The 22354-nt window shown below is 38.4% G+C and overlaps 1 protein-coding gene across 10 annotated transcripts in view; it reads right to left on the bottom strand.

Annotated features, from left to right (window-relative positions):
- Nucleotides 1–22354, bottom strand: part of PDHX (pyruvate dehydrogenase complex component X) — a 55643-nt gene that overhangs the window by 31679 nt on the left and 1610 nt on the right. For all 10 annotated transcript variants that reach the window (XM_074584257.1, XM_074584260.1, XM_074584256.1 and 7 more), the window contains 3 exons: nt 22102–22299; nt 13014–13097; nt 8564–8664 (listed from right to left, as the gene is read on the bottom strand). In XM_074584257.1, the coding sequence (XP_074440358.1) occupies nt 8564–8664; nt 13014–13097; nt 22102–22299 (383 nt within the window). The remainder of the gene's footprint in view (nt 1–8563; nt 8665–13013; nt 13098–22101; nt 22300–22354) is intronic.

Here is a 22354-nt window from a genome sequence, read left to right as displayed (position 1 = left end):
AACATCTGACAAGAAATCTTACAGAAAGATAAATATAATCTTATCTAAACGTAACCTAATTAGATTGGATAAAGCCAATCTATTCTAGATATTCCCTTTAAAATGAAAAGATATCTATATCACAGTCAAAATATCTCTTTGATGCTTTCACAGATAAAGGTATAGCAATCATGTTAACTTAACAACCTAATGAAGGCTGCCTCCTACAGTCTCTGAAATGGTTACAGAAGTACAAATCTTCAGGTTTTCAAAAGCAATAACATTTTCAGGGCATCAGGCCAAATGTAAAGACAGCCCACAGGTAGCCAAACACAACTTAGACTGTACCAGCCCAAATACAGTTTATTTCCTAACAAAGGAAATGGACATTACATTTCCATCATAAAGCCATACTGCACATACATTGCCTCAAGTGGAGCTTGTATACATCTGCAATGCTGACATTTTGCCCAAGAAAATGCAAATCACTGTCATTCGAAAAGTCTAGAGACAGACTGTCCTGGTTCTGGCGGGGATAGGGTTAATTCTCCCCAGGTTCCGGCAGGGACACAGGTATTCCATGACAGGTGAGCCATGCCCACTCTGAGCTGCGGTGGAGGGGAATCACAGCTGCAAGCAGGCTAGGGCGGGCTAGGGCATCCGGGGTGGCTAGGGCATCCGGGGTCCAGTCGGTGAGCGGTGGTTCCATAACATTCCTCTGTCTGTGTTATTGTTGCTGTTTTCTTGTTCCCTTTGCTGTTCTGTTAATCTGCCTTTGTCTCAACCCACAAGTTTTGCCTTTTTCTTCTGATTCTTTCCCGTATTGGGAAAAATTTGAGAGCGGCACGTGGCTCTTTGCTGCTATCCGAGGCCAAACCACGACAGACACACAAAATAAAGTCATACATAGTACCAGGTATCATAATTGTGTTTTCTAGGCACTTAAACACTAATAAATAAAACAGAATGCTGTAAAGACTGTACTAGGCAGATGCAACTACTAGCATTGTTATTACTCAGATAAAATTGTTGTCTGCACAGTTAACTCCACTGACAGAATATATCAGGTTTCACAGGATTACTCAGCTCTGACACTAGAAGGACCAACACTCGACCTATGAAGGAACAGCAAAGGCGATTTGTTCTCGTATGTTCTGATAAAACATCTCACATTTACAGTTTTGCCAGTTTACTTCTTTTTTCCCCCCGTATGAACATTAGGTAAATTCTAGTGTAATACTTCTTTAAGAGTATTTATTACATGAAAAAAATTATTTAAGACTCTGTTCAGTATTTCTTGTTCTGATCTCTTGATGCATTCTTCTCCATTAATATTCTGAAAAGCTTCATTTTACAGAAGAAAGTCTGAAGAGTCCATCAAAACTTGATCATATTTTATTTTTACTGAGATGACTTCAAAGTACTCGGGGATGACAGAATGCCATCCAAAAGTCCTGAACTGATTTGTCTAAGGCTGAAAGATCCTATTGAAGGCCCATTGATAAACAGATTTATAAAGCTACGTTTAATTGCAGTGTTACAATCAAATAAACGCAGCTTGAAGCCAGTACAAACACAATCTACCTAACCTAGTCAATGAAACACAAAAAATAGGAAAAAAAAACAGAAAACAAAGCTACAAACATACAAAATACTGAAGTTATTCGCTTTAATAATTTTACGGCATTATCACACTTAGCACTGAATAAGGTATTTAGAAAAACTGTTTATCAGCATAATACTCAGATGTTTGATCCATACCGCCGTGGTTCAACCCCGACTGGCAACAAAGAACCGCGTGGTCCTGTCGCTCACTCCCCCCAGTGGCAGGATAGCAGAAAAATTGGAAGAAAAAGGCAAAACTCGTGGTTGAGATAAAGGCAGTTTAGCAGAACAGCAGAAAACAACAACAATAATACTGACAGAGGAACATACAAAACATTATTAGTGTACCATCGGTCACCGACCAAACCCGGGATGCCCCAGCCCGCTCCCAAGCGGCAATTCCCGCCCCCTCCCCCGGTCAGCCCCTCGCCCGTGGCCTGGGCATGGCGGCACGCAGTACAGAACAGCGCTTTGGCCAGTTCGGCTCAGACGAACGCCCCCCTGCTCCGGCTGTGTCCCATCCCAGCTCCTTGTGAAAATTAATCCTATCCCCGCCGGAACCAGGACACACACCAATGATGATGCAAAACAGGCATGTCCCCCCAGGTTCAAAATACTCCCCACAACATATTAATATGCAGCAGTTAACCTTTTTCTTTCTAAAATGAGTAAACCAAATGTTTTTGCACATCTTGTCTTTTCTTTACAAAGGCTTGCACATGTAACAGAGAACCCTTTTATAAGCAGTCTACATATTGTAACTGAATAGACAAAAGCAGCACTGCGACACGGTTGTGGTGTCAAGTCCTTACCACTATTTTTGGTGTCGGAGTGCTTTAATGGTGCAACAACGACACATGCAGAAATCCAACTGGGATGACTGAGCCTTCAGAAACATAACACAATACTTTAAACACTAGTTAGGCTTTGTGTATAACTCAGCATTATATGAGCATTCAAAGCTATCAATGTTGTCAACTTTAACTCTTCAAAGCAAGCCAAACGTGTTTTTTCTTTCGTTCACCACTCCAAGAGAGTTATGTGAAACTCCAGCATTCCTTATTTTCCAATGCAAGTGTCCAGCCCAGATGACTGCAGAGTTCATACTTTTAAAAAATGTATGCATGTATTTAAAAAAAAAAAAACGTTTTTAAACACACAACCTTTGCAGTTCAGAACTAGAATAGACAAAGAAAAATTGTTATTATTTTCCTTAACTTTCCATCTCCTGGATTTTTGAGTCACTTCTACATTTTCATAATTCACAATACCAGAGAACCTCTCTGCATAAATCTCAATGAATCACAGAATCCCAGATGCAGAAAGAGCTGAAATAAGCAGTTTCACAATACTTCTATTACTGTGTGTATGCATAGCCAAGAAGAGTCAAAAAGATCCTAACTTTGCTGACAAACCAACAAAACGCAGATGAGACATGACACCGAGAAAAAAATTGGAGATTAGTGCACAGAGGAATAAAGTTCCCTCAGAGCTGTTGCCACTGCAATACAGTGCTTTAGTCACTAAAACACATATACCAAAGTAGAAGTTTATTTCCTAAACTGGGATGAAGGTGGACAGAACTTACGCTGGCTCACTCCACATTGGAAGTTTCAGTTCATACCAACTCTCATTAGGTCACAAATAAGAAAATTATAATGGATATTAAATCCTGTTCTTAAACAATCAGTCATCACCTGGTCTTGGTCCAAAGTGAACTAATAAGTATTTTAGGCAAAAAAGTTAGTGTTAATTTAAGAAGCAACTCTACTGAAAGAATAATCACCATTCTGAAACAATCCTTCTAATACTTTAATTCAGTCATTTGATCTTTTACTGCATTTTACACTGAATCAGATGCGATCACTAGAAGACCTATTCGGACAGAATATAGGTGTATCTGTTTTACTGTTAGCCTGCTCTTTCTTAAACCATACATGCTTTCATTGTACAGTCAAGAAAAAAAACCAAAACAAACAAGCAGGGTTACAGAAGTTGAATTCATTTACCCTAATGAACCTTCTATCTTTAAAGGTAAAAAACAAAGTGCTAGGCATATACCATGTTTATTTGACTTGGTTTTCCATACTGAACTCAGTCAAGATCTAGCAGAATTGTAGTTGGCATCAAAGAACAAAGAATCAGCAAATGGTTCGGGTTAGAAGGGACCTTAAAGATCCTCTAGTTCCAACCCCCCTGCCCTGGGCAGAGACACCTCCCACTAGACCAGGATGCTCAAAGCCCTGTCCAGCCTGGCCTTGAACACTTCCAGGGATGGGGCATCCACAGCTTCCCTGGGCAACCTGTTCCAGTGCCTCACCACCCTCCAAATATCTAATCTAAATCTCCCCTCTCTCAAGTTAAAACCGTTACCCCTCATCCTATCACTACACTCCCTGATAAAGAGTCCCTCCCCATCTTCCTGTAGGCCCCCTTTAAGTACTGGAAAAAAAGCAGGCTTTTTAAATAATGGACTTTCCAAGTTTATGAAGATTCCTCTAGGTTCAATGGAAGAAATAAGGGAATGGTTGCCTCATTTCTTTCAGGAAGTGAGTAACTTCAGCCAGATGCTGGCAACTCAAATGCATCAAACATTCCTAATTTCCCATCGACTACATCACATCTGAAACTTCTGAATGGCCTTTGGAAGCGCAGTCTTTTCAATAAGAAATCACCTCACCATCCACAAACCTGAGACAGCTTAATGTTATAAACCTTACACAAACATCTACTGAACACCCAGTATAGTGCAGAAATATCCACAGGATACTGCAGAAAGACTACTAAGGATCATACTTGAGCTAGGAAAACAAACAGTCAGAAATTTTCTTATTACTCCCCTATTATTGTCTAAAACATCAGGTTTCTTCTGTACTTGTAGGAGACTAGAACGAAAGCCTATTTGTATATCTATTCTGTACTCTATTACACTATTTCTAGATTACAAAAAGGGTGATTGAAAGAATCCATTAAAGACTGGTTTGCATAATAACCTGTTCATGTTACTCCAGTACAGCTGCCTCTCTTTCCTTAATCTGAAAGACATTATAGTTATTTTCCACCTCCTGGCATCTCCTTCTCAGACTCAGCTCTTGGTCCATGATCGTTATGGGATGATGTGGATATCTTGGCTAAGGCTGTGTGTCACTGCTCCATGATAGTGATATCATGTAGTTGCTAAAAAGTCTGGTTTTGATCTATCAAAAAACGTGCCACAACAGCAATACACAAAGAAATTTTGGAATTTGGAACACATTCAGAATACAAGACAGGAAACAGGAAAAACACACCTTCTGAAATATTAATGCTACCTGTAGTCGTCATGAATTACTATTAAAGAAACTTGAAAAAAAATCAATATTGGAGTCTGCTATTCTTGTCTTAATGTCTCTGGGAATCACTCTTTAATACTTTTGAGAGAGAAAATCCCCTTATCTCCTCTTCACATAATCTAACAAAGCAGTACCTGTAAATGCAGAATAGATACTTCATATTAAAAAAAGTAAAGAGGTTGCATAAGTTTTTGTCAAGACAAAGTAAGATGCAAATTAGATGCAAACTCCAGACAAAATTAGATGCAAAAAGATTTTCAGAAACATTATAAATTGAAGAGAATTAAAAATAGTGAAAGCATTACTCACCCAGCAATTATGAAAATAATTATATGCAGACTAAAAACACATCTAAAAATATGTCCGATGTGAGATTTTGTCCTGGGATAGTGAAGAGAAGAAAAGTCAATGAAGGAGCATCTCCCTACTTCATCTTAGTGAAAACCTATACAGTAAATTCAATTTTATTTATAGTTCCATAGAAATTACTTTTGTCAATTAAAGTTTCACACTGAAGGCTGGATCTCTCAGTTGGGACTTACTGTTGATACAGGAGGGGCTTTTTTTTTTTTTTTGTCAATACAGCTTTTCACTAGGGTCATGGATCTATTCTACTAGTGGATAATTCTGTAACTGCGGTGTCTTTACTCTAAACCACCACCTCTGTTCAGCAAAGAATTTTCCCTTTCAAGTTCAACTCTTGTTAAATTTTATGTTTCCATCTCAACATTTTTTCCACTCCCTTCCCTCCCAACCTACCAATTTGAACACTTTGACAGATGACTAAACATTTTGATGTAATTTTGACTAAACACTTTGACAAATAATCTAGTACACATATAGCAAAACAATTTCTCATAATTTTTTATTTATTTTATTCAAAGTTCTTCCAATTCACCCTATTGTTTAATTATTGTGGAGGGAGAGAAGAAAAAGCTGCAATACCCAACCAGCATGGAAATAAGACTGTTCTGAAAAATTCAAAAAGTGAGGAGTTTGGGAAGACAAAAGCATAAAAAAAAATGAAGAAACAAAATTTTAGTCCTCCCAAGCAAACCACAAGGATGGAGTCTTGTGAGAGTAAGGAAGACAGACTATCATGTACATGTGTTCTTTCAAGTGTGGCACAGACTAGCCTATAAGCACCATGAAAGTTTTGAAAATGTGGTTTGCAACAAAAAATTAATTACAGCTTTATTAATGATTTCCACATACTAGAACAGCAAAAGACCATTATTGTATTGCTGGAAAGTCAAATTTTCAAACAGCACAATTTCTATATACGTATCATTTAGTCTTTAATAATATGCTTTCTTGTATTTCTTCTATTTTCAATGAAGCTATATCAAGATGTACAAATATGTACAAAGAGATGAAGTTTCATCTCTGGGCCATTCCTGCTTCATCATTTTTTGCGGCCTTTCATTTATGGTTGGGGTGGGTTTTTTTATGATATAAAAGATATATAAGGAATGAGACAAAGAATTGAAAGGAAGTATCAAAGACAACTGAATCTTGTCCTGCAGAACTGAAATTTAGTCCTTTCTGATACCAAGTTCCTACACAATACAGGGGGAGTAATTTTAAACCAAACTGTTCGCATGAACATTAATGACGCATTCTTTATATCTTGAATGCAGGAGTTGAAACTCTGTTGTACAAGTTGAAGTATGAAAACTTGCAGTGGAAGCTACAGCAGTATTTAAATACAAAGCCCAACTAGACAAAAGCCCTCTACAGTCGCTCTAAGAGTAACGTGGCAACAGGGTGGCACCACATAGCTGCATAGCTGTGCATCCCCTCTGTACCAAATCATGCTGGACTGCACATAAGTAAAGGCAAACATCCACGCCTGCTGCAGGGTGTTCATTTCACACCAGGTTCAAGAGCACTTTGTAGATGCAATTGGTTGGCCAAGAATCCAGGTGGTATGCAAGGGTAAGGCCCCAGAGGAAGGCAAACACTACAATGCTGGAAACCCGAGTTATTAAGCAATGCTTCAAGACACAAAGAAAGAATACAAACTAAATTAATAACCCTGGAACAACCAAACCTCATATACTGCATACCAAGACAGTCAAAGTGTCTGTCACACACTCTTAGAGTTCAGACAAAATAACAGTACTAATATTCATTTTAACACGTCTACCACCAAAAAAAGCTAAGAAGCTGCACAGTGATTCAAGTACATTTCTTCAGTATCCTATGGTTTGAACATTACAAAGTGTTTCGTGATTCTTCTTGGAGACACTAGAACATAGGTAGGATGTTTAAGTGTGATAAGAAGCTCTTTATATATCAGTATATGCCTTAAACCTGAGAAATATTATGCTGCAGAATCTTTTTTTTTCCATATAGCTGCCTATTTGACTGCCCAACTAGTTTTTCTACAATTGTAATTAAGTTGTTTTATCTTAACAAAATTGCAAATTCACTGCAAAATCATCTTTAAGATTATCCATGGTTATCTACCTAATTTCTAAAAGGGACAAAGAAAAGATATCAGTCTTTTTCTTGACAGTACTAGAGGCTAGCTGACAGTTTAAGGCTTCACAGGATAAATAAGAGAATTCCACAGATCAGGATGTTGTTTGGGGAAAACTTCAGAAAAAGTGGTAAATATTGAAAGGGAATCCTTTCCTTGTCCTTATATAAAATTAATAACAACTTTCCCATTATACGTATTTAATGGACAAGATAGTTTCCCTTAATTTTTAAGCATCAAATAAGAGCTTTCAGAAAATGTAATATTTACTTTTACACAGAAGCAGCAACAGAAGGCCTCAGAATTACAGCCCCACCCTTCTAAATTCTAAGAAGAATTAACATGAGGTCATTTTGAAATAAGAAACATTTTTCAAAAATGTTAGAAAAGAGGAAGAGATACAGAATTTGACTTGTCTTCTTAGAATACAGTATGTATCGAATAGCACAGGACTGGCAAGCAGACCTTAAGCAATGCAGGGTTAGAACTAAGTTCTTCATCCAGATCTCTATAGTACAGTTGTTATTGCTTCCATCTTGGTACAGAACAGGATTTAAAAACAAACACAAACAAGGAACCCAAACAAACTGAACATTATCTCTCATATATGCACATACAGGCAAATATTCCAAAATTATGTTCAGATAACTTCACATTCATCCCAGTTCTTGTTCTTCATATTAAGCCTGATCAATCTAATTTTAAGAATACAGGAAATTAAAAATTCTAAGAATTGTCATCTGTGTCAGTCCATCTTGTATAATGTTTCATCTTCAATGGCCAGTAGAAGATAATCTAGCACAGAGATCACACATCCTGGGTAAAATACCATCCAAAACACTGTATTCCAACTAACTGATTGTAACTTGTTTTTCTATAACTCAGAGTAAGATATGTCAAACTGCAATGTTTCATGAACACAATTCATAAGGTGCAAAACATACAAAACACCATAATTCAGTCAGGTTAACTGAAAATCAATAAAACATATAGAATCATGTACCATATACCAGTAGTCTGGTAGATGTACAAAATAAATATAGCAATTAAGTGCATTATTTTGAAAGCTTAGCAGAAGGAAATTTAGCTAAATAACCTAGGTTTTGAGGCAATATGCTAAAAACAGTCTGACTAGAAGTTACATCATCCTACTCATCCCTACCAGTATTTTAGCCAATATGCCATCATCACTTGATTCCATGGTAACCACTGCTTTGTCTGTTTCAATTTCACACAGTGCATCTCCAGCAGTCACTGTTTCACCTGCAAAACATAGCAGAGCTTAAGAACACTTAGCCTAAACTTCCTTTCAGATCTATCTAACGGTAGAAGACATTTATACATATAAAACAGCCATTTTACAGTCTTTAATACATTCTACAGCTAGTTGATCCATCATCGTTTATCATATTGTATCTTTCATTTCCAAATAAAACACTAAGATTCAGAGACACAAACTGCTGCAAGCAGAACATCAACATGTTCCAAAGACTGATGTTTACAGTTAGTTTTCCAAGAGGAAGTACACACACAATGATGTTTATTTCCAGAACACCATTACTCAGTAACACTGCCATGAATAAAATCTTGAGCCTTCCATATTTATTGCTAGCCGTAAGTCAAAGCAAGCTATTTAAAACTAATTTTTTAAGACAATGGCCACAGGCAACATCATCTTTAACTAAGTACCACAGTTCTCTAGTTTGTATCTACACTATTAAAGATACTCAAATAAAAACCTCAGGCACTTTAATCACTTTGAAAAGCGTGCCTGCAAGTTTGTTTCCTCAATCTCCTATACAGTTAAAAAGAGTCTTCTAGGAAAATACTTACTTTGTGAAACAAAAAGATGCACAAGTGTTTGAAATTGTTTTCGCTACATTACACAAATCCATGATTAATTTTGAAGTATACTCTTCCTCTGCTTTTGAAGAATATCTGTATCTGCTAGCACCCAATAAAGATATTATGGGTCTGGATTTTTTCAAAAGATCAATACTGACTAGATGGCCAACATTAAAATTGAAGTTACATTGAAAAACTTCGAGGTAGTTGAATGTTTTGGCCTCCAGCAAAATATGATACCCTTTTCCTTATAGAGCGCTGAAAAATAGGGACAATACATACAAGCTTAACACATGACTACAATTTTTATATAAAGTAAAATTTTAATAGTTCTCCAGTACCAGAAATGCTGCAACAGTATTATCTGTATAAGCATTTAATTCTTGATATCACACTCTGTTGTACTTCAGCATCAGAATAAACCTAGTGCAGGTTACCACCTGTATTGAGGTAAGAGATAAAACACTTTCTTTTTTCTTTTTTGTTAAATAATTACTTCCTGTTTCAGGACTACCTGAATTGAAGGCAAAAATTAAGTGTTGTGTGATCCTTGTGATCTCTGTAGTAGTAAACAATGGAAACATTCAAAGCTCGGGCACTTATATAGTCTTTTAAAGTCATAAATGTTCCTATTACCACTCTTTGCAAATCAAATCCAAGTTCACAGAGCACAGAGACAAGTCCCTGGAGGTGATGTCTCGGAAGGCAGCAGTTACACCGCGTGAAGAAACTGCTAGCACTGTTGGCTATTCTGTTTCCTGCCCACAATAACAAGAGGATTTCAGTCTCCTGGGCTATCAGTCTATCATCTTTCATCAACATTAAATTCATACATAATACATATATGTATTTAGAAACACAGTTTTATTTTTATGAGAACAACTTTTTTATCGACAGGAATCAACATGAAACTGCATTAACAGTGAGAAAGAAATAGTGAAGCTGTCAATTAAATTCAGCTTTTTTCTTTCTGCAGTACTGAAATCATCTGTCCATCCTGTGAAACCGTAAAATGGAAACATTTGATATTTATATAAAGAGCAGAAAACCTATCAAAACAGTATTCTACTGAACCCTGCTGGTTGTACAATGGAAAAAACATTTCATAGGCAACCATCAACTTTCTTCTGTCAATTATTTTAAAATATTTATTTTCTTGGATATTTGATTATGAAAAATTTATATTCAGTAATGCCACTACATTTACATGGCCAGATCACTGGAGGATTACGCAGTTATGAGCATCCCTTGCAGATAGGAATATAAGCATTAAATCACTTTGCTTTTTTCTTCAAAAGTTATCTTCACTTTTTTTAATGTTGTCATTACGTTTATTTTCCGGACTGCCAGAGGGGAAAAAAAATTAGGAATTAATTATGGTCACAGATGTGCCAAATAATATACTATATTCAGTCTTGGTCTTGTCTCTAAATAGAAATTAGAGCAATAAAAGTCCTAAAATAGTTTTCTCGCAAAGGCCAACCATCAATTACAATTTCATTTTCATTTAATTAAAATAGGTGTGGAGCTTTTTCTTCCTTTTGTGATGGGGTGGAAGTGTAGTGGAAAGACTGACAAAAACCATTGTATAGCTGTTGTGTCCTAAGACCTTTTTGTGAAAAAAAAAACTGATTCATTCATGTTGCGGAGCAAATCCTATTGTGCTCTCTTCTTTGCTTTCTCGTACAATTTTGAATGCTATATTTATTGTGAAACAGACTACTGTTGATTTTTACTGTGTTACAGTTGTTACCAAAGATAGGTCTCTGTTTTGTTTATAACCATATGCTAATTAAAATGTTGTTTGTTTCCTACTAACCTCCTTACTCTGTGAGAAAATAGCTAATTACTGACATTATTACTGTGTGAGAAAATAGTTAGTCACTGAGATGGTGTTACAGATAGTGATAATGAGGAGACAGCCAGAAGTAGCTAATCACCAAGGATGGGATAACAAGAAGTAGTTAATCACTTCAAGGTTCTTTTATGGGTCAAGTATGTACTCCTATACCAATTTGGATAGAGCTGTGGCTACTTCAAGGAACATCCTTAGCATCCTCAAGAAGTTGGCAAACTTACACTAAACTTTTACTGTCCTGAGATGTCTCAATATCTTAAAAGGATAATGTGAGGAAGGGTCTCCTTCCACAAATGACCACTGAGAAGCTCACACTCATGCAGAATTGTTTTGCTGATGCAGCAAAATTTAATATGTGTGTGCAAAAAGGCTATTCAGTCATCCAAATGAATATGTAAGCCTAGGTGGAGTTATGTATCAGGTCAGTGGAATTATGAGAATCTTTTGCGTATAAGTAATGGGTCAGTATCCCCGGTGAGGTGTGCTAGATTTGTGGATTGTCCCCCTAGCACCCGACATCAAATAAAGCAGTATCTCCTCTCTAAACTACTTTTGGTTTTGGGAGCTTTTATTTCAGGTAACACAGTTATTGATAACTAATACATAGAAAAAGGACTTTGGATCTTTCTCTCTGCATAATCTTGGACTTGACTAACTGAAGCTTCAAGTTTCAAGAGCATTGGTGCAATCACTTTCTACAGACATGGACTGCCATATTGTTCCTAGAAAATTCTGCAAAAATTCTTACCAGAAGTTTTACAGGCAGAAGGTTGTCTCCACTACTGGAGCAACAAGTTGCCTTCTGGCCAGAAGAAGAACAGAAGCAAAGAACTCCAGCAACACAATGATGGAGGCTTTATCAACACTTAGACAGTAAGCCAAAGGAAATGGCTTATCTAGGCAGAACAGTCAAAACACATGTTTAGCTCACCAAATTCTGTCTGTCGAAGACAGTATGCTTTAAGAGATTTTCTTTTCTCCAAACATGTTCATCTCTTCAGAAAATGTCTGAGAACAAGATACGTTCCTACAGTCATCTAAAACCATGCAACACATCTTATACCAATGGACAACTGCTACCTAGAATCCAAAACTACAGCCAAAATCCAGTTTTAATACTAAATTGGAGAGGGGAAAGGGTAGGAGGAGAGCAGAGAAAGGTCTCCTGACACAACAGGGACTGCTAATTCTTCTGCAGATTATTTTTCATTTACATACAACCTATGTGAAGACAAAACATGCACTCAGACTATTTATCTAGCTGCTCCAAAATACTTTAACAGAAGTACATTACTTTTCAGTTGTCAGAGCACAGAGAACCTAAGATAACTAAGGCTATTACGGCTTTTTTTGGAGAAGCAGTTTAGCTTTTGTTTTGGGGGTTTGTGGGTTTTTTTTGAAAGAGATTTCCCCATTTGGAATTTGGGTTATGAAAGTAATTTACATTTTTCTATCGGCTTTAATTGTGGACTACAATGTAGATATTAAAAAACTAAGCCCTGAATAGCAACTATAAAAATACCACCTCTTTCATATTATTTCGTAACACAGCGAATAATGGCACAGAGACTCTCCCCAAGTCAAAGGCCCTCAGACTTCCAACATTACTGATATACATGACAACACTGGGAATTAAGAACAACACACACACACTTACACCTTGGAATATCCTAGTGGAAATTCTCCAAAAATATGAGCAATGCAGCCATTTGGAAGACAACTACAGGAAAAATGTTTCAAGAATCAACAGTTTCAAAGCGGGTATTGTTCGAGACGACAGCATCCATATACCAAACATTTTGCTTCAAAATACTAAGGTACAACCAGAAAGAATGATCTTATTCTTACAGAATAGATTTATATAGCTGAAGAATTACAACAATTGTGTGCATAGAAAATGCTATCTTACCTTCCTTTTTTAACCATTTCACAATGTTTCCTTGTTCCATTGTAGGAGAAAGTGCAGGCATGAGAACTTTAATACCAGGTGTACCTGTAAAACAAGCACATGATTATCTAGACTAAATACTTTTTGAGTATAATTATTTTTTCAGTTAACTGCTTAACACAAATGAAACTTAAAGTGCATAAATCTGAAAGACAGCTGAACAAAGATTCACTGTGATGATTTTTTTTAAGCTTACAACCAAGCATGCACTCCCAAGAGCACGAAGGAAAACAAGGCACTAGCTATAGAACCTGCATGTTAAACAGAAAACACCACTAGCACTCGCTAGATACTCGCACTGCTTCAGCTTTGATTCAATTGATTTTTAATGGAAACTTTCTCCACGACCAAATATTGGTGCATTCTTTAAAAAATACAAACTAGTATTTCAAGTACCCCTCAGTTCAGCCTGACCTACTGAACAATCCTTCGGTGCATGCAAGTGAAACAGGGTTTTATCATTTTTGTCCAACAGGAATGTAAACAGAAAAAAAATCTGCAACTTGCTTAGATCTCCAACTACTCACAAGCTATTGTGTGGAGAATGAAAAAGCAGCTAAAAAAAACATTTGAGAAAAAAAATCAGCAGCCAGCATGAAGCTGTGATTTATTTTTTTTAATTCCCCCTCACCCCTGAAATGCCATAAATTTCAAAGCTGAGCCAGCTAATATCCCCTGCCTCTTGTGTATCAGGGGCATGTATACTAAACTAAATCACATTTCCATTTTGGGGGGCTTTCCACACATGGCCCTGCATATGCTTAATTCTGCCCCTGTCAGGGTTCTTTGAGCAAAACCCTGGTTAAAATGCTGTGCCACAGCCTCCGATTTACTCCAAGACACAACTGAATGAGACGAGTCTCAAAGACTTGTCCTCTTATTTACTGCTTGCTTGGTAGGAAAGGAAGTCTGAATGTAAGACTTGTCAGCAAGCCCAGAGGAAAGAACACACACACAGACAGGCATGCACATGTATCTCAGCCCTTGAGACAGGCCAGAACTGCTGCAATAATGAGAAATTGGGTAAGAGGTATTGATACGTTCCCTGCTGATGACATGATGTGATACAAAGGATAGTATACCTCCACCCACAAATTCCTCGGTAGTATTTACCATAGTTTTTCTTCCTACTTATGCGGTATGTCAGCAGTATGATTATGAATGTATGACCAGAGTACCAGCCAGGCAGGCATCTTGTCTTCTGCCTTAGAGCACTTACCCATCCTCAGGCTTCTAGTCACGGGCATGTAAGTGTGAGGACAGACTGGAGTGTAATTGTGCTGAACGTATCTAGCCCACTGCTAGAATCCTTTCCAACTCTTGACCTAGAGCTATATAAGCTAGATACTTAAATATTTTGATTATGACCTCAGTCTTAACACTGAACTTCAATATTAAGAGCACACCAAGGCCAAGCATATAATCTCATTTCCCCAAAGTACAAAAATTTAAAAAAAAAAAAAAAAAAGAGAGAGAGAATTCAGAGTCCTGAATTGCTAGACAGGAAGTTTCATTGGTCTTACCAAAACCCACCACAAACACTGTGTCTTCCTTTCTCCTCTCCTCCTGCTCTTTGCTGTGGAATTTTTTCCAGATGACAGGTTAAAGCATATCTTTAAAATTAATAAAGGTCCCCTGACCCTAGTACTCGAGATTCTGGTGATCTACCTCTTTCACAATGTTTATTTATCCTTTCTGCTAGGAAACTATATGTATTTTGCAGACTAAAATTGCCTAATCTCAAGTTTCAGTGATTGGATCTTACGTCTGTTAAAAAGCTTGAAAGATTTCTCATTATAGAGATCTTTCACATGGGTAAGTGTCTATACATAGAGAGCAGGTAAATTCTTAGCCAAATAAAAAGATATGAAGAGTCCAATGTATTTAAACAACACAACACCACAACCTCTCTGGCCCTGTAACACCACATACTAGACACAGCAAGGCAGCAAATCACTTCAGTCTGCCAACTTAGTAAACCCATACACAGACAGAAGTGGCCCTGCACAGCAGCAAGCTGTATGCTATGTGAGATTCTTCTGAGGACAGGGCTCATGATACAGCACATTCCTCGGTTTCAGAGCGCACTACCTCTCTTGTCATTTGACCCAGTATACCAAAGTAGTATTCTGACATACAGCTTGTAATAGAAGAGATACGAGAATGCTTCTCGTTACTCCTTACTTCCAAGTTCTAAGAGTTCCCATGATTAAGATATCAGAGAAGACAAAAAAGAAGTGAAACTTCAATTAATATACAATGATTTAAGGTAATTAAAAGTGCCCACCCATGTCCTGTGTATTCATTAATGTTAATACATCCAATAAATCTGACCTTGTCTTTCACATTGCTACAGAATTACAAAAGAATAAACCATTACACTTGTAAAAGAATGTAGGTATTCAACCATAAATATTTCAGAGGTTCAGTAGAGTTAAAAACTTTACATAGCTCTTCAATTGTTTCTATTATTTCCATTATTATTTAATCTCTCTCCCCACACCTCTCTAGCGGATGAGCCACAAGGCAGGGACTGAGGGAGCAAAGTCCTTCCCACTGTAAGAGAAGATCAGGCTCAAGACCACCTAAGGAACCTGAACGCACACAAGTCTGTGGGACCCAATGAGACGCATCCCAGAGTCCTGAAGGAACTGGCTGATGTAGTTGCCAAGCCATTGTTTACACATTTGAAAAGTCACAGCAGTCAGGTGAAGTCCCCAGTGACTGGAAAAAGGGAAACACTGCACCCATTTTTAAACAGGGTAGAAAGGAGCCCCTGGGAACTACCGACCTGTCAGCCTCACCACTGTGCCTGGGAAGATCATAGAACAGATCCTCCTTGAAGCTATGCTAAGGCACAGGGAGGACAGGGAGGTTATTTGAGACAGCTAACATGGCTTCAACAGGGGCAAGTCCTGTCAGACCAACCTAGTGGCCTTCTATGACAAGGGAAGATCTGCAGATATCATCTATCTGGACTTCTCTAAGGCCTTTGACATGGTCCCTCACAACATCCTTCACCCTACGTTGGAGAGAGACGGATTTGATGGGTAGACTGTTTGGTGGAGGAGGAATTGGCTGGATGGTTGCATCCAGAGAGTGGTGGTCAACAGCTCAATATAGAGATGGACATCAGTGAGAAGTGGTGTCACTCAGGGGTCCCTGTTGGGACTGGTACTGCCTTCATCAGTGACGTAGACAGTGGGATCGAGTGCACCCTCAGCAAGTTTGCAGACAACACCAAGCTGAGTGGTGTGGTTGACATGCCTGAGGGACAAGATGCCATCCAGAGGCACCTGGACAAGCTTGAGAAGTGGGCCCATGTGAACCTCGTTAGGCTCAGCAAGGCCAAGTGCAAGGTCCTGCACCTGGGTCAGGGCAAGCCCTGGTATCAGTACAGGCTGGGGGATGAAGGTATTGAGAGTAGCCCTGAGGAGAAGGACTTGGGTGAATGGTGGATGAAATGTTGGACATGAGCCAGCAATGTACACTCGCAGCCCAGAAGACCAGCTGTATCCTGGCCACGTGGAGTACTGCATTCAGCTCTGGAGCCCTCAGCCCAGGAAGGACATGGACCTGTTGGAGCAGTTCCTGAGAAGGGCCACAAATACGAGGAGAAGGACCTGTGTGGACAGGCTGAGAGAGTTGGGGTTGTTCAGCCTGGAGAAGAGGCAGCTCCCAGGAAAACTTATGGTGGCCTTTCAGTACTTACAGGGGGCCTACAGGAAAGATGGGAACAGCCGTTTTTATAGTATCTATAGTGAGAAGATAAGGCCTAATGGTTTTAAACTAAAAGAGGGTAGATTCATGCTAGATATAAGGAAGAAATTTTTTACAGTGAGGGTGGTGAAACACTGGAACAGGTTGCCCAGAGAGACGGTGGATGCCCCATCCCTGGAAACATTCAATGTCAGGTTGGATGGTGCTCTGAGCAACCTGATCTAGTTGAAGATGTCCCTGCTCATTGCAGGGGTGGTTGGACAAGATGACCTTTAAAGGTCCCTTCCAACCCAAAACATTCCATGATTTGTTTAAAAACATGTACTGGAAACATTGTAGCAAGCCTCCAATAACCTCAGCAGCCATCAATGATCTTGACACTTTAAAATGCACCAAGAGCAGAGAGCAAATTACATATTCCTTCAAGTCCCCAGGACAACACCACAATCAGGGTCATGCTCCCCAGAACACTTCAACTGTGGAAGCGAGCCCAGTGTATGCTTAGTTCACGTTCCCAGAAAACTGCATGAGCAAATATACATATTTGTCTCAGCCTTCTATTCCCAGGTTAATTTTCCTTTTCCAAATCAGTCCGAGAAATTAATATATTCTTTCCATATTTAGAAATGTATCCAGACAGCGTTCCTCATCACACTGGCAATCCCCATTTGAATCACCTCCAAAGACTTTCTTTTAAAAATTTCTTCTTGCAACCTCTCACCTTGAACCAATACACACATTCTTAACATAGTTCATTTTTCTATGTTATTCTGTGAATGTGTATCTCTCTTCATTTTCCAAATCATGTTTTGTCTATGATAATTTTTCAAGTACCACAAATTAAAGCATGGGTTCAGTCTTCTTTACTCTATATGTTTACTGAAAAAAAAAAAATTTACAGCAAGTAGAAAAATAATACATTACAGGATGCAAAGAAGCATTCTCCATTTAATTTGTCTAACTTGACAGTCAGCTTTGACAATCAAAACATGATTTTGAAGTCATATCCCACAAATATCTAGGACTATATAAAATTAGTGAGTCTAGGACTATCTAGAACTAGTGAATATACTTCACTGAAAAAAGTGAAAGCATTCCACGTTTCTAATGAGGAAAAAAAATTAATGTTTAAACACAGTGGTTCACATGTTTCACTTCAGTAAAGAGTCTCTTGAACCATTTCCCAGAATATGTTCCATACTTTGGCATAAATACAAAATCGATCAACACATTTGTGCCACTACGAGCAACCAACACAAAATATACAGTCCATTCTGGTCCTTTGATCAAGTTTGGAGAGAAGATCCAGCAGCAAGTACACATGAAGTGTGTTTAAAAAAAAAAAAAAAAACACAAAAAACCCCACAAAAACACACACCCCAAAAAAACACCCTCCAAAACAACCAACACACACACCCACAAAACCCACCACAGGATACAAAGCAGAAGGAAGAATACAGAAATCAAGGCACACGCCAAATCCAAAAGAAACTGCCATTTTCTATACTACTGTGCCTCACTGCAAGAACGTTAACAGTAATTGAGAAGCAGCACTCAAACTGACCTTAGAAGGTATATGACTATACCTAATAGCCAATCCAGTAGGCTAACAGACTTCTCAGGCACTTAATGACTTAATACTAAGTCACACTAAAACAAAACCACACCACACATAATCAACCCACTTGCCACTAGATAAAAACTCCTTCATTCTTCCCTAGCTTTCCACCAGGAACACAGAATATTTGACTTGTAAGGCCTAGGCAACTAATAAAGGCTTGTTAGGAACTTTGCTGCTACCTGAGAAAGACCAATATATCATATAGCTCAAAGGAAAATTATTTTTTTGGAAAAAACCCTACAGTGTTCTACTACTCCTATTTGGGAAGACATGGGGAGCCCAAGGGCTAGTCATCAGCTTCAGCAGGCAAGGGAATATGAACCCTCTTAATGAGATAACATTATCTCCATATCACTGATGTAAATCCAAGTGCTAGCAGAATAGTTCACTCTGCAGCACACAGCAGAAGAGTAAACAATGTCCATCTTTCCATTTCTAGTTCCATGTTTTATGCTGTATATAGAGTATTAGAACTCGAATAGCGTTCTTTCCCTTCTTGACCTATGGAAACACTTCAGTGTAATTCTGTCCTCACAAATCTGTACATATATTTAGAAACTGTAAGAAAACTAAAGTTTGAAAACTATCCCTATGCTCCACTTTCTTTGAAGATGCTAAATACATGATCCTGAACTCTATCATTTCATGATCACTACAACTTAGGGTGCCCCCTACCTTAATGATCTCCACCAGTCCCTCTGTGTTTGTCAGTACCAGGTCCAGGAGTGCTCCTCGCCTTGTTGGCTCCTGCACCGCCTGTGTCAAAAAGTTATCATCAATGCACTGCAGGAGCCTCCTGGACTGTGCGTGCCTGGCTGTGTGGTCTTCCCAGCAGATATCATGCTGGGATGTGGGGGAGTAATACATATTTTTAATCTATTTTATTGTTTGTGGTAATTACACCTGAATGTTGATTATTAAATAGCAACTTAGGTATATGGCATAAAGCTAGCATGAATTATTTAGAAAATTCATTACAAATTTCTAGTCAGCTGTAGCAAGCAAGTTGTTCAGAAAAAACACACATAAAAACTGAATCAGCAGAGAGCTGAGAATCCCTACACTGGAAAACCACATGCAGGTTTGTCCATCATCCCCCCCACCTCCTATACTCATCAGCAAAACTTCAGATCTATTTCTAGGCTGGTCTTGCTGATATATTGAAGAAAGAAAAATATTCCTGACACTCTCAGTAAATTTGTTGGGCAGAAGACTTGAAAAAAACACAACACTAAGAAAAGTAATAAATTATCTCAAGACATTTTAAAATTGAGCTATCTAGGGAAGAATGTTATCTTCAGAAATAATGTTGATTAACATGGACAGCCATGTCAGCAAAAAAAAGTAGACAAAGTATACCAACAGATTGCTTTACTTGTATTACTTTTCACAGAACTTCCTTTTTCTCATGACTTCTACGCAGCCTGATCTGAATCGTGCAGAATTATATAACAAAATTATAATAGTTACAGCAGCCATTACAGTAATGCACAAAAAAAGATTTCAGCAGACTTGTCAATGCTGTCACACTGATTATAAAACTCAATTTCTAATTACTTTCAGCTGTCTGGAGGTCAGATGCAGTCAATAAGTTCATTGAAAAACTTCACAGAGAACACATTTACTAACATTACTTGGATGCTTTAAAATAATTCCATAGCTACAAAATCAAAGTGCTTTTTAAATAAGAAAAGCATTTCTTCTCTCTACAATGTATCAGAAATCTAATTTTGCAAGGCAGCACAACGATCGCATTTTGAATGGGGCCAATTCAGGCAAAAAGTTTTAAGCCATGCCTCTTGTTCCACGTTAACTTAATATCAATCCATGATACAACCAAAAGGAGCTGATCAGTCTTCTGCTCCAATTGCTCATGTTCACACTTTTATTCATACTACCAATAGTACTAATACTCATGCTGGTGCCCAGTTATCCAGATTGGGGAATGGATTTTGCTGGAAGTTAACCTGATCACAAAAACACAATTTCAGTCAAGTTAGCTTCCTGTTCTGGCTCATCATAGAGCAGTACAAACAAAATCAACACCCAAAATGGGCAGTGGGAACTAGGACAGAATTTAAATTGAGTTAAAGCAACTATGAAACTACAATACAAATGCTTATGCAAAGGAAAGGAAAAAAAAAAAATGAGGTGCACTTCAGCTACATTTTCTCCACTCCAGTCTCACCAACCTATCCATCCTGTGTGCGTGCATTTAATGGTCATACATAGAGATGTCTGTGTTCAGAGAAGTTCAGTAGTGTTGCAATTAAGAGACTTTGTTCAGCAACACAAGAACAGCTGCAAAACAATGGTCTCCTTTCAAAGCTATTTTAGTCACTTTTCAGTTAATGATCATACACATCCAAAACCAGGCTTAAATGTGTCTCAAAAAAAAAAAAGTAATTTTACAATGAACAATTCCCTTCATCAAATAATATTTTCCCTTGTTAAATCATGAAAAACCTAACTGTGCTAATAAAAGGAGCCATTGGATTCATATAGGTTAGTTGCACTGTACGGGCAGTCCTTACAAGCACTCTAGGAAGTAAATATCGTTGCTCTTTCATTATGTGTAAAGGAAAAGTTCTGACAATTTTCCAATACAGAGCTCATGTCCATAATATAATTTTGAGCCATGAACATATGAAACTTCTGAAGTCTCAGTCACCATCCATCAATTTTACTGCTATCAGCAGTTACTGTGTTATTACATATCAATTATCTGAATAAAAGAGGAGAAAGACTTAGAAAAACTTCACATAAACAGTAGCTGCTATTTTAAAGAAAACCATCTGCATATCCAAAGAGAATTTGTTTCGGTGATACATTTTAAGAATCGAGTCTGGGCATGACACTTCTGTCTCCTTACTTCTCTTCCATTAAGAGATTCTATGCATGTTTAGGCTGTGTATCAAGCAGACTAAAGATCAGGGGTTTAAGAGAAGAGTAGACCATTAAACTTCTATAGTATCCTATTAACTACAATCTGAGAACCCCATTGAGAGCAAATTTTGTACTTAAACTTACTTAGCATAACACAGGTTCACTGCCTCTTTTGGACCTCCTTTGATATGGAAACAGCTACAGCATTGTCAAATCATAATCTCATAGGTTGATTTCTATGAAATCCAAACTCCATTTTAAAAAAAAAAATTTCTCTTTCAGTACACTTACACCTAGGAAGCACTGAACTATTTTCAATTGTAAGCACTTTTTTTTCTTATCCACAGCATTTACATATTTGAAGGCCTAGTCTCCCATCAATCTGTTTTCCTCTTTAGACTCCAATTCCTTCATTTTTTTCTCAGTGACCACATTTCATAGACCTTTAATAATTATCAAGCCTCTCTCTCAATTATTTGCCATTAGCTACACCCTTCCTGATGTATTTCTGGAACTTCCGGAGACCAAACGGCACCCTACCAAACTAACCCATCTCCGCAGCCTCTCATCCACTTCCCAATCCGTCATTGCTACCCGGTTTCTCCTACTCAGTACATCAACGCTCCCTTTCGGCCCTGCCACCCACCTGGTTAACACCAGGCACTCACACCTGCCCACCACCTTGCACAGCCTTTACTCCTCCCCAGTACCACCTACCCTCATCCCTTACTGAACGTCGCAGCTCCTCCGCAAGCATCTGCAGTAGGCCAACAGCACAGGGCCCCAACTAACAACAAAGGGCTGATCCAACCCATTACTCACCCCGTAGCGCTCTGGTCTCGTGCAAACGCCCCCAGCCTCCTTGAGCAGGGAAAGACACGCCGGTGCCGAGAGCTGGCCGCCCCCTCAGCAGGAGCCTAGCCACCCCCTTGCCGCCGCAGCTCAACCGCAAGGAAGCTGCCATCTTGCTTCTCCTCTCTTCCCTGCCCTCCCCAGGACCGGGGCTGTCTCTCTCACTGCCTGAGCAGAAAAAAAAAAAAAAAAAAAAAAAAAAAAAAGTGACGCGCAGCACCCG

This window comes from Larus michahellis, chromosome 4 (assembly GCF_964199755.1).
Source record: "Larus michahellis chromosome 4, bLarMic1.1, whole genome shotgun sequence".
NCBI lineage: Eukaryota > Metazoa > Chordata > Aves > Charadriiformes > Laridae > Larus > Larus michahellis.
The sequence above is the reverse complement of the archived record's forward strand: the minus strand, read 5'-3'. Positions and strand labels throughout refer to the sequence as shown.